At 56.0% G+C, this 11,708-nt stretch overlaps 2 protein-coding genes across 3 annotated transcripts in view; one reads left to right on the plus strand and one right to left on the minus strand.

Annotated features, from left to right (window-relative positions):
* BET1L (Bet1 golgi vesicular membrane trafficking protein like) overlaps positions 1-2,133 on the plus strand; it is a 7,011-nt gene extending 4,878 nt beyond the window's left edge. The window contains exons 2-4 of one of the 2 annotated variants that reach the window (XM_044682282.1): positions 1-117; positions 215-271; positions 373-2,133. In XM_044682282.1, the coding sequence (XP_044538217.1) occupies positions 1-117; positions 215-271; positions 373-540 (342 nt within the window). In that variant the 3' untranslated portion in view covers positions 541-2,133. The remainder of the gene's footprint in view (positions 118-214; positions 272-372) is intronic. The other variant, XM_044682281.1, reaches the window with a different exon arrangement.
* A 4,177-nt stretch (positions 2,134-6,310) lies between these two features.
* ODF3 (outer dense fiber of sperm tails 3) overlaps positions 6,311-11,708 on the minus strand; it is an 11,644-nt gene continuing 6,246 nt past the window's right edge. Inside the window, exons 4-6 of the mRNA XM_044682094.1 lie at positions 6,984-7,105; positions 6,504-6,644; positions 6,311-6,400 (exon numbers count right to left, since the gene is read on the minus strand). Coding sequence (XP_044538029.1) covers positions 6,311-6,400; positions 6,504-6,644; positions 6,984-7,105 — 353 coding nt within the window. The remainder of the gene's footprint in view (positions 6,401-6,503; positions 6,645-6,983; positions 7,106-11,708) is intronic.

Here is an 11,708-nt window from a genome sequence, read left to right on the forward strand (position 1 = left end):
CCAGGCCCAGGGGGCGGCGCTGCCGCGGTCGCGGACACGGACACGGACGCGCTCCTGGATGGCGAGAACCGGCGCCTGGCGGACGGGCTGGCGGCCAAGGTCACGCGACTCAAGGCCGTGCGTGTCTGCGGGAGGGCGTGGGGGGCTGGGAGCGGGGAGGAAGGCGGGGGAGGGGCGGGGCTGGCTGAGCCCTCCCCTCCCCCTCCCCCCACAGCTGGCTTTGGACATGGACCGGGATGCGGAGGAGCAGAACCGCTACCTGGACGGCATGGTGAGGGCCGCGGCCGTGGGGGGCGGCGCACACACGCGGGGGTTCGCGCGGGGGAGCGGGCTTGGCTAGCCACGGCCACGCCCTCTCGCCTCTGTGCCCAGGACTCGGACTTCTCCAGCGTGACCAGCCTGCTGACCGGGAGCGTGAAGCGCTTCTCCACCATGACCCGCTCGGGCCGCGACAACAGGCGGCTGCTGCTCTGCGTGGCCCTGGGGCTCATCGTCCTCTTCTTCTTCCTCTCCTACCTGGTGTCCAAAGCGAGGACTTGAGTGGGCGTGGCCGGCCTCGGGGGGGGGGGGGGGGTTCTGGCCCCGCCCCCTCCTCTGCTGTGGAGAATAAAACCGGAAAATGCCGCGAGAGCTCCGGAGCCATTGCTGGGGGCCGCAGCGCCTCTGTGCCCCCCCCCCAGGGAGGCCAGTGGGGGGGAGGGGCGGAGGGGGGCTGCGGGTCTGTCAGCGCTGGTGAAGGAGGTTGGGGCGGGGCCTCCTCCTGGTAGGCATTTTGTGGAGGAAACCTCGAACCCCAAGTAGGAGCCCACTCGGGTAGGCGCTGCGGCCGGTTCTCTCGGGCCCTGCTTTCTCTGCAGGGTTTGACGCTTTCTAGCACGAGACCTTTGGGGTTGGCTGGGCTCTCCGCTGCCCACAGTAGGCTTTTCCCATGATGCTCAGCAGCTCCTTTACCTTCTTATCGGCAATTCTGTGTGTTGGTTCCCAGGCAGAAAAATAGTAAGGAATAAGTCGCCCAATCAGGAAGGGTCTAACCCTGGATTTGAACCCAGAACCTCGCTCTCATCTGCTGAGCCACCTCCTTGGCCCGCCATGCTAGTTTCATGCAGATTGGCGGGAGGGCTGCTGCCATGTGTCCCAGCTAGTCCTACCTGAAGAGGCTGCTCCGAGGCGGCGTCGGGTCTAGGGAGGGTTGGGGCGCCCGGCTGGCTGCCGCCGGTGGCTTGGGTCAGAGCAGCCAGCAGCCAGCAGCCGGCAGGGGTTCCTGGGAGGTGGCCCTGGAGGGGAGCCTTATTGGGAATACCCAGAAGGCTTCGAGCGTGTGCCCGCGGGGGAGGGGGAAGCCGGGATTATGGAGTGTGGATTATGCAGACCAACCCAGGTGAGGTCTGTTGGGCCAGAAAAGAAGCAGCACGCAGGGAGGGCACAAACCATGCCAGGAGACTCAACAAGCATTTATTTCCTGCCTGCCGTCTGCCCTGCATCGAAGATCCGAAGCCAAAGTGGCACCTGCCCTTGGCGGGTTCCTGTTCTAGGGAGGGAGGGGAGGGGGCTGCGACGGCTTGGAGACCCAGAATTGGGCCGGGCCCTGATCATCTTCACGGGCCGAGTGGGAGGCGCTTCACATGGGCGCTAGCAGGGATGAGGGGGGCGACGACCCCTTTCCTGGAGCTCTTTCTTATCCTTTGAGAGGAGACCCGACTGTGAAAGTCTGATCTGGGGTCTGACTCGGCCTGGAGGAAGAACTGGTGGCGGCTGGCAAGGGCGGAGGCTGCCCCTGCGGCACCAGTTAAACCTCAGCAGCAGCGTTAGCCACTAGTACTGGGTCAGTGAAGGGCTAGGCTGTCCCTCACCGCTTTTAGAACTGTAAGATGAATTCATTACCTGGTCCGGCCCTCCAGTGAGCTGTGCCCCCCCCCCCCCATGCTCCCACTCCAGTAGGGCAGCAAGAGCCCTCCCACAATGACAGTGGGGCAACCTGGGACTGGCCATGCCCATTCCCCAGGGTTTTTTTTGGGGGGGGGAGAGGCTTCCCCAGACCTGGAAGCTGCTCCTCCATCAGGCCAGGCCAGGCCACCAGCTCGAGGGCTTTTTCACCACCTTCGACCTCCTTCCAATAAAATTCTACTTCACCGAGTGGCGTTTCGGCCTCCCGTTCTTGGGGTGAGACAGATGAGGCTGGAAACGTGGTTGTGCAGCCTTGGTCTGGAGGGGGGCCTGAGGAAGGCCCGAGGGAGGCTGTGAGCCAGGGATGGCAGAGCGGCTCCCCTTTGGGCATGGGGGCGACTGGGTGGCCCTGTGGTGCCTTCTGCCTCTGAACTTCTGGTTCTGCCCAGGGGCCAGAGGAGACTTGTGGCTGGTTGCTCAGAAGATGGAAGCCTGGGCGGTTGGGAGGAGTGCAAGTGCCCGCCAGGCGCCTTTACCTTTAAGAAGAACATCTGTCCAGTGCTGAAGCTCCCGGAGGGTCTGAGCAGGGAGAGGTTCTCTCAGTGATGCTGGTGAGAGAAGGTGGAGGGACTCCGAAAGTCACCTGGCATTCGGGAGGGGGGCAGGGTGGAGGTGGTGGCGAGAGAGGAAGAGCACCAGACTGGGTGGGGAGCTCAAGTCTCCTGGCCCAAGTGAAGTCCAGCCTTAGTTTGGAAAGAAAACAGCAAATGGGATGCTCACACCTGTCTGTCATGTGGGAAAGGAGGGGGGGGACAGGGAGGTGCTGCCTGTGGGTTTGGAGAGTAGCGAGCTTGCAGAAAAAGGAGGAGAAGGCAACGGGGGCTTCTAGATCCTGGCAAAGTTCTAGGACACTCGAAGGGTGTCTCTGCAGCATTAGCAAGCATCCCTCACCAAGAGCAACAGGCTGTGCGGAGCTCCCCGTTCCCCTGTTTGGGCAGTTACACACTGGTACAATTGACCTATGCTTTGGTGAAGTGTGTTCACAGAGCCTCGTTCCGACCTTTCCGGAAAGACCGGAGCCGTGAGCCGTGGTTTCAGAACTAGATACAACAATGACTCGTGTAAAATTCAGTGGAATTGTGTGTGGGCTACGGGAGGGAGCATGGAGCCAGGGAAAAGATTCTAAATTAATTCAATGCAAATTTTCAAATTAGAACTAGATTCAAGGAGTAATCAGTGGCATGCTCGGTGGATTTCAGTGTTTTCTCAGTGGCTCAGATAAAGGGCTGGACAGGCTTATCGGGTTTGGGGAGGATGAAATTGGGAGGAGAATTAGCACACGAGGTGGTAAGCCCGACACAACAAGATCTTAACAGGTGGCTGGAGCCGTGAGCCGATCCGATCAAATTCGATGTGTTTCAGAGGGTTCCCAGAGCACCACCTCTCGTGACAGTTTGTACAGAGAGGATCTCTGTGAGCTTGCTATGAGACGTATCAGTGGTGGCAGAGCTTCCGAGATCCTTGTCTCTTGTCCTCTCAGTGACGCTCAGCAATGTTTGTGCTTCTAGTCTGATGTGAGGAAACACCTGGAAATTTGGGTTCTCACAGTGGAACGCAACTCCTCTCTCAAGGGAGCTCTTCCAGGAGGGACTGGTAGGGAGGGGTGTTTTCAGGGGCAAGTCATGAAGGTTCCTGTTCAGGTATGGGTTGAGCTAGAATTCCAAGCACAATGAACACTCCTGTCGGGGGCCACTTGGAGAAACAGGGCCTTTTATAGGTACTTTTTATCTGAACCCCATCAAGATCAACATAGTTTGGCAAGGCCCTACGCTGGATTTTGTGACCTGAAAATCAGGCCATAGAACGTTTGGCCTGTCCAAAAACTTTGACCCCTCTTTGTGGCTCCTTTTATTATTGAAAATATATTAATTTAATTTTCTAGGATAGCCTCAAATTTTATAGGAAGCCTCTAAGTACTTTATAGTAAACCAGCAGTTAAGGAGTTAACAGTTTTTCCTCAAGCTGAAAAAAAGCATAAATTAGTAGAAGCTGCTCTGTATCTTTTTTCCCTGCCTTCAGACATCCCGAGGACACTGTAAGGCAGATCCAGACGAATTCCACTCTCCCTTAGGTACTTTCCAATGACAAAATACACCCCAATCTTAAAGGATCATTCTTTACCAAACCTTTTGAAGTACGGAAGCTTTTTACTAAAATAACTCTTAGATAAAGTGAGACTCATTTTTAACCTTGGACCTTGTCTCATCCGGGCATAATCTTCATGAGAGAAATTTTATGTAAGCTGTATGCCAATCATGATGTAATTCTTTAACCTTGGGTGTCTATGCATCTGTGAACACATTTTCCAAGAAACCATTCTTGGAAAAAGGTACATAATAAAAAAAGCTCAGAGACTTTCTGGAGCAGTCATGAGCTAACGGATTGGACTGACAGCACCCAGCTTCTGCTTCGTTCTTCCTCACCTAAACCTTACACTTTTCCAGACCCCTGGAGCTGCTGGATAGCTTCCAACAAACTCCTGCAAGATTGGGCCCCTCCCTAGGGAGGATGAGCTGGGAGCAATGGATGAACTAGGTCAGAGCTCTTTTTTCTCAGGTGCCTTTTCTTCCCACAGAGAATCATCTCTGAATTGGGCTGGAAGGACAGAATCGGCTAATAGGGAGCTGCAATCCAAGATGAGTGAGGACGTGGTCAGCATCTAACTACTCTGGACCAGTTTGAGCTGCCACTTGGCCCAGATGAGGCAAACAGAAGTGAGGGATGTGGTGTCCAAGTAGCTCAGCAAAGCTTGGCAAAGTAGATGGGGTCCTTGTTTGGGTTTGAATCACGTTGACCTATGCCTAATGTAACCTGTAGGATGATGGTGAAATTGTCCAACTGGTCTGTCTGTCTATCTATGTCTATCTGTCTGTCCATCCATCCCTCCGTCTATCCCTCTGCCCATCCAAACATCCATCCGCCTACCTACCTACACACGCATGTGGTAGTGATGGTAGTGGTAACCTGGGGAATGAGGGGGTGAAGGCTGTGCTAGTCTCCAAGAAAGGAGAGACTAAGATCTGCAGGCTGTAGGCCGACCAGCTCGGTCCGCTTGCTGACACAGTTCCGGAGGGGATTATTCAAAGAACGGCCCCTGGACTTCCAGAAAGGGGAAGCAGCGAGCATGAAGAGGCTGCCCTGGTCCCAGACCGCTAGATCACCAGAAGGTTCTTGATAGCCTTTACCCAGGTTTTGGCCAGGTGCTTTGCTGAGTCCCTCAGGCTACCCACACGAGGAAGGTGGCGAGCTGGGCCTTTGGACCTGGTGGAAGGGTAACCACTGGTGGCTCAGAGTCACCTTGGAAGATGGTCTCCAGGGGTCAGTGACACGGAAAAGGGCAGAGCGGGCACGTGAGGTTGGTCGCCATAAAGCTGGGAGGCAGAGCTAATAACGCCAGCTCGAAGGGCCCGAAGCCTAAAGCCTCACCCGCGAGTTCCCGAGATCGGCTTTGCCGCCAGCTAGCCAACGGCTCATGAGCTCTGGTGGAGTGTGAGCCAAGCCCGGATCAGTGGGCAGAAAGGAGAAGGGGAGAAAGACCCTCTGAGGAGGGTCTCTCTGGGCTCTGCCCCGGCCAGACTTCAGCAGAACTATTTGCCGTGTTTAGCTCGACCAAGCAAGGTCCTCGGGCTGGCGGTCATTGCTGTATGGGGCCTGGCACGGTTAGCCTGGAGAAGAGGGGACTCGGGCAGCTCCCTTTGGGTATCTGAAGCTGCCTTTCTCTGCCTTCCCCCAAAGGCAGACAAGGATCAGCTCGATCTAAGCCACGTGGCACCAGGAGGGAGAGGGCTGGGGGACCATGGCCCGTTCTGGCGGGGGCTTAGAGCACCCCGAGGGAGGGCCCCTCTGAGCCTGACCTCTCTGGACCAGGCGAAGCCCGCACAAGAGGGAGGGAGGGGCCCAGCCAGACAGCCAAGCCCTGGCTCCGTCTCCGTCCCCAGAGCTGCGTCTGGCCCAGACAGGCTCCATAGGGATGCCCGGCTCATCCTGGGGCGCGGCAGCTGGACCCCCCTTGTCGGAGCTGAGGCCAAGGTTCGGGGGAGGGGAGCGTGGCCCCCCTCTGGCCAGCCCCTCCTTTGCAGATCGGCCCACTCGATACAATGGGTGATTTATTAAACTTCCAGGCACAGCTGGAAACAAAATTAATAAACTCCATTATAGAAAAAATAAACAGCATTCACAGCTTCTTAGCCCGCGTGGCCCTGTCCCAGGGTGCCCGGCATGGCCAAAACTGTCACCTGATTGCAAGAGAGAGAACTCTGGTCACCTGCAGAGGCTCTCTCCCCGATACAAGGCAAATTTGTTGTCCAAAGGATCATGATGGCGGCAGGAGGCTGCCCGGGCAGCTGGCTCCGGCGTGGGGCAGGGCCTACTCCAAATCCAGGATCAGGGGGGTCATGTAGTCCGAATGCCTGATTCCAAAACTGAGCAGGGGGGCGCTGGGCTTGTTCATCAGCACCTGGGAAGGGAGCGAGAAGGCAGGCCTTGTGGGGTCCCGCTTCTCCTGGCCCCCCGTGCCCCGCCCCCCCCCCCCCACACCTGCCCATGCCCAGCCCCCAAACCTTTTCTGGGCTGTGCGCGCCCGGGCCCGGCTTCACGGTCTTGTCTGTCACTGCCTCGATTCGGGCAGCCATGGTATACTGCGGGGCCTTGTACTTGACCACTTGGATATCTGTCTGTCGGTAGGCAGCAGGGCCCGGGGTCTGTGGGAAGAGGCACGACCGGGGTGACTGGCGGCCCCCGGCGCAGTTCTCTCTGCTGGGGCCTATGTTGACTTCCCTCACGCGAGGGCTGCCCGGAGTGGGGCCGCCGCAGGAGCGTCCAGCCGCCAAGCCTGACGCGGCAGGGCGCAGGGGGCCCGGGAGGACGTCCCCTCGCTCCGACCACCTCCCGCCTGCCCCAACACGAGGCCGCCGCAAGCCAGTCTTTCCGCCCATCCCACCCCCTCGGAGGGGCCCGGGAAGCTGAGGGCTGCGGCATGGGGGGGCCTGCTGAGGGGGAACCCGGGACGCTGTCGGGGGGACTCCCAGGGCACGACTTGCCTTATGAAGGTCGTTGCTGAAGCTGCCCAGCTTGCTCCGGCCCTTGATGGAGAAGGAGGGCTGCGATACTTTGCCCACAGTGTGTGGCCCCATCACCATCGGCAGCATGTACGCTGCTGGACCTGCCGGCGGAGGGCAAGAGTTGGTGCCTCCGGACACAGGGAGGCCTGGCTGTCCCCACTGGAGAGCCGTCTCCGCCCCACCCAAGTTTCAGGCTCCTCCAGAAGGAGCCGTCTCGCCCCCCTCCCTCCTCGGCCCGGCCCACGGCCACAGCGCCCAGGCGAAAGCATTCTCTGGAAGTTCGTCCAGTTCGAAGCCCTTTCACTGGCCACAGCCTCTGGCCCTTCAAGACCCGGAGGAACCCCGGAAGAGAAACTGAGCCCAGTTCCAGGACAACTCCAAGAGGCTCAGGATGCGAAAGGTGCCCCACCGCATTAGAAGGGGCTGATGGGGCCTGAGGGCCGATCGAGGCGCGCCACTCTTCACTCTCTCCCCTCCATGAGTTTTTCTCTGGTGTAAGCGATCCGTGTCTTCTTTCACAACACGGCGAACGTGGAATGTGGATTGTCTGGTTGGTAACGCGTGTGCCCCCTACGTCATGCCGCCTGCCATCTTGGGAGGGGCCGCGGGGGAAGGGGGGAGGGCCCGGATCACAAAGCGTCCGCAAGCGATTCTTAGAAATTGTATCGGCATGTCGAAAAAGAGCTCCGTTCGGGCCCGAGAGAGTTCGAGTTGTCTCCGGGACTCCCCGTTGGATACGTCTAAAAGGCAGCTCGGGACGCGAGACCGGAGCTGGGCAGCTTCGGGATGGCCATGACATTGTCACCGAGTGAAGTGGCCCAGAGGGAGAAGGGAAGGGCAGGCCCCCGAGGGCCTCCTGGGGTCGGCAGGCACGGCCTGGACCAGGATCCAGGAGAGGCGACCGAGAAGGAGGGCCAGAACGGAGAGAGAAGCGTTCCAAAGACCTGGCGAGGAGAGAGCAGCAGAGAGCAGGGGGCGATGGCCGGAGGTTAAGGAGGAGGAGGAAGCCCGAGAAAAGGCCATTGGGATTGTCTCCGAAGGAATCAGCGGTGCCTTTGAAGACTCTGGCTGGATGATGAGATCAGAATGTGTCTAAACCAGGAGAGGAGGAGGAACCCGGTGCGGAGGGGCCACATGAGGGCAATGGAGAAAACCAGGGCTTCTCTGGAGGCTACGGGGAAGAACCAGTGCACAGGGAAAGGCTGGAGATGTGTTCTCTCTCGATAGAGTTTTATTTATTTTTGTCAAATCTTTTTCAACTACACGTACGATTTTAAAAGGTAAATCTGAGTTCCAAATTCTCTCCCTCCCTCCCTCCCCCTCTGTTGAGAAGGCGCGCAATGTGATTTCGACGTGTGGAATCATGGAAAACACATTTCTGTATTAGCCACTTGGCAAGAGAAGATGTAAAGCCCCTCCAGAAGAGGCAAAGCTCAGAAAACATGCTTCGATTTGCCTTCCGATTCCACCAGTTCCTTCTGCCAGCGGAAAGCATGCTGTATCCCAGGGCCTCGGTGTACCGACCACAGTCATTCATCACCCGATACTGCTCTTACCAGGCACGATGTTCTCCTGGTTCTGCTCGCTTCGCTGTGCCTCAATTCACACAAGCCTTCCTAGGTTTTTCGGAAACCGTGACGCTCGTCATTTTGGAGAGCACCAGAGACTGTATTCCGCCGCGGCATCCCAACTCGTTCAGCCGTTCCCCAATCGTTGGGCGTCCCTTCCATTTCCAGTTCTGTGTCACCACAAAAAAAGAGCTGCTAAAACCGTTTTTGCATGAGAGGATTGGAAACTAAAGGTCGTCCCTCGACTGGGGACCGGCTGAACCAATGGAGGTATACGATGGCAATGGAGTACTATCGTGCTCTGGGGAAGAATTGGAAGGACCTCCATGAACTGATGCGGAGTGAAATGAGCAGAACCAGGAGAACATTGTACACAGTAACAGTAATATTGTGGGATGAGCAACTGTGACAGGCTTGGCTACTCTCGGCAGGACAATGATCCAGGACAATTTGGAGGGATTTGGGAAAAAGAACACTCTCCACCCCCAGAGAAAGAACTGTGGGAGCAGAAATGCAGCTGGAAACATGTGATTCACCACTTGTTTATTTGGGGATATGATTTGGGGCTTTTGTTTTGAAATATTGTTACAAAAATGAATAATATGTTAATATGTTTTGAATGATCATACATGTATAATCCAGGGGAATTGCTCATCAACTCTGGGAGGGGGAAGGGGAGAGGAGAGGAAGACAACATGAATCATGTAACCCTGGAAAACTTTTGTGTATATTTGTTAGTGGAATAAAATAAGGAAAAAATTAACAAAAAAACGTTTTTCTCCATATAGGTCCTTCCTCCCCCCTTTTAAAAACAATCTCTTTGGGATACAAACCTAGTAGTGGGATTGCTTGGTTAAAGGGTCTGCACAGTTTTATACCCCCTTGGGCATAGTTCCGAATTATTCCCCAGAATGCTTGGATCAGATCCACCAATAGTGCATTAGTGGCCCAGCTTTCCCACATCCCCTACAACATTCGTCATTTCAACTTTCTGTCATATTAGCCAATCTGATAGGTGTGAAATGGTGCCTCGGAGTTGTTTGAATCTTTCTTTAATGAGTTTTGATTTAGAGCATTTTTATACGACTACAAGTAAAATTGATTTCGTTATCTGAAAGCTACCTATTTATTTCCTTTTACCATTTATCAGGTGGGGAATGACTCATATTCTTATAGATTTGACTCAATTCTCTACATATTTGAGAAATTAGGTCTTTACCAAACTTCCTATAAAAATTTCCCCCCAGTTTCCTGCTTTCCTTCTAATCTTGGTTGCCTTGTTTTTCCTGGTATAGACCTTTTTAATTTAATATAATAAAATGTATCATTTAACATCTTGTAATGCTCTTTCTCTCTTTTTTGGTTATAAAGTCTTCCCTTCTCCACAGTTCTGACAGGGAAACTATTTGAAGGTCCCCTAATTTGCTCATAGTCATATCCTTTATGGCTAAATCAAGAACCCATTTTGACCTTATCCTAGTATATGGTGTGAGATGTTGGCCTATACCTAGTTGCCGCCACACTCTTTTCCAGTTTTCCCTTTCGTCAGATATAGAGTTCTTGTCCCTAAAGGTGGGGTCTTTGGGTTTATCGGCCACTAGATTACTATGATCATTTCCTGCTCTGGAATCTACTCCGCTGGTCCATTGCTCCCTGTCTTAGCCAGTACCAACTTGTTTGGACGAATACCACTTGGTAATACAGTTTGCGATCTGGTACTAGTTGGCCATCTTCCTTCCCGTTTTCCCCATTGCTTGTTTCCTGGTCATTGGTTTTCATTTCTGATACCGGTACTTTGGTTTTCTTCTCTCTCTCTTTCATCAAAGTGAGGTCTGGCATTTCTCCTTTCTTGATTTTTCTTCACAAAACCAGCTCCGAGTTTTATTTATTAGTTCAGTGGTTTTCTTACCTTCAGCTTTATTCATGTGTCCTCGAGATGGAGGAGGATTAATGAGAGAGAGGGGACGATGGGGGGCAGGGGCAGGGGGCGGATGCTCGAGGAGACGGCTCGGCTCGGGGTGGAATGGACTGCTTGTGCAGGTAGAGGAAGGTTTGCCTTGGTAAAGAGAAGGGCCACTTGGCCTGTGAGGTAGGGGTCAGGGATTGGCAGAAGGCAGCGGAGCTGGGCCAGGAGACATGAAGAGAAATGATTCTAATGATGAAGAAAAGTGGATGAGGCCACACAGGGAACTCTCCAAGAGAAGGAGGTTTTAAAGTGAGAGGGGCATCGAAAAGGTGCTGGGTCCCTGGTGAGGGGTGGCATGACTGGGCAGAACCGGCTGCCTCTTCCGTCTCTTTTCCTTGCCCAGGAGAGAGACCTCCCGTAGACCAAGACAACAGTATGTTCTGGCTAAGAAGGGAACTCAAGAGAAGACCTCACTTCAAGGCGTGAGCAGAAGCGGGCAGGTTCAGGTGAATCCCATCTCGAGGCCCAACTTTAGCCAGCTCGGCCTCGGCCAGAGCTCTGACAGGTCACTCCTGGATTGGCGACCTCTTGTCGGGGCTCCGGTGGGCGTCCCAGCAGATCCCCGGCTTGGCCCCCGGCTCTTGGCTCTTGAACTCGGCCCCCAATAGCCCGGATCTAGCGGAGGCGGCCCCCTCGTTCAGGCTGCTCGCCAGGCGGAGGGAGGACTCAAGCGCATCTCGGAAGGGCTCAGACCAGACCCACCTTCCAGGCGAGTTCTTGGGAGAAAGGCGACCCCCTCCCGCCTGCCCCCCAGCCCCAGCCCAGGAGCCAGTGTGGCAGGAAGGGCTCCAGGCCGGAAACGGGCCCTCCTCGTGGTGCCTTCCTGCACCTGCTAAGGCCCGGGGCGTCACCGTAGTTGTTCCCGAAGCAGCAGCACCCCGAGGGCGAGCCCCTGGGCAGCTGGCGGAAGGGAGGCCGGAAGGGAGGCCGCTGCCTTAGGCTCGCTCTCTCGCTTGGGTAGCGAAGCGGACCTCGTCTAGGGACTTAGGAGAGCGCAGGAGCAGCCTCCGAGGTGGGCGGAGCCAGGAGCCGGCGGCGGAGCCTCAGGGCTGGGGGCGGGGCGGCTCCCCAGAAGCCCCGGGATGGACTCGGGAGGGGGAGGGGCGCCCAGAGGCGGGGGTGGGGCGGGAAGGATGGATAGGCCGAGATGGACGCCCAGAGAGCGGGCGG

The sequence above is a fragment of the Gracilinanus agilis genome, chromosome 6 (genome assembly GCF_016433145.1).
Source record: "Gracilinanus agilis isolate LMUSP501 chromosome 6, AgileGrace, whole genome shotgun sequence".
Taxonomy (NCBI): domain Eukaryota; kingdom Metazoa; phylum Chordata; class Mammalia; order Didelphimorphia; family Didelphidae; genus Gracilinanus; species Gracilinanus agilis.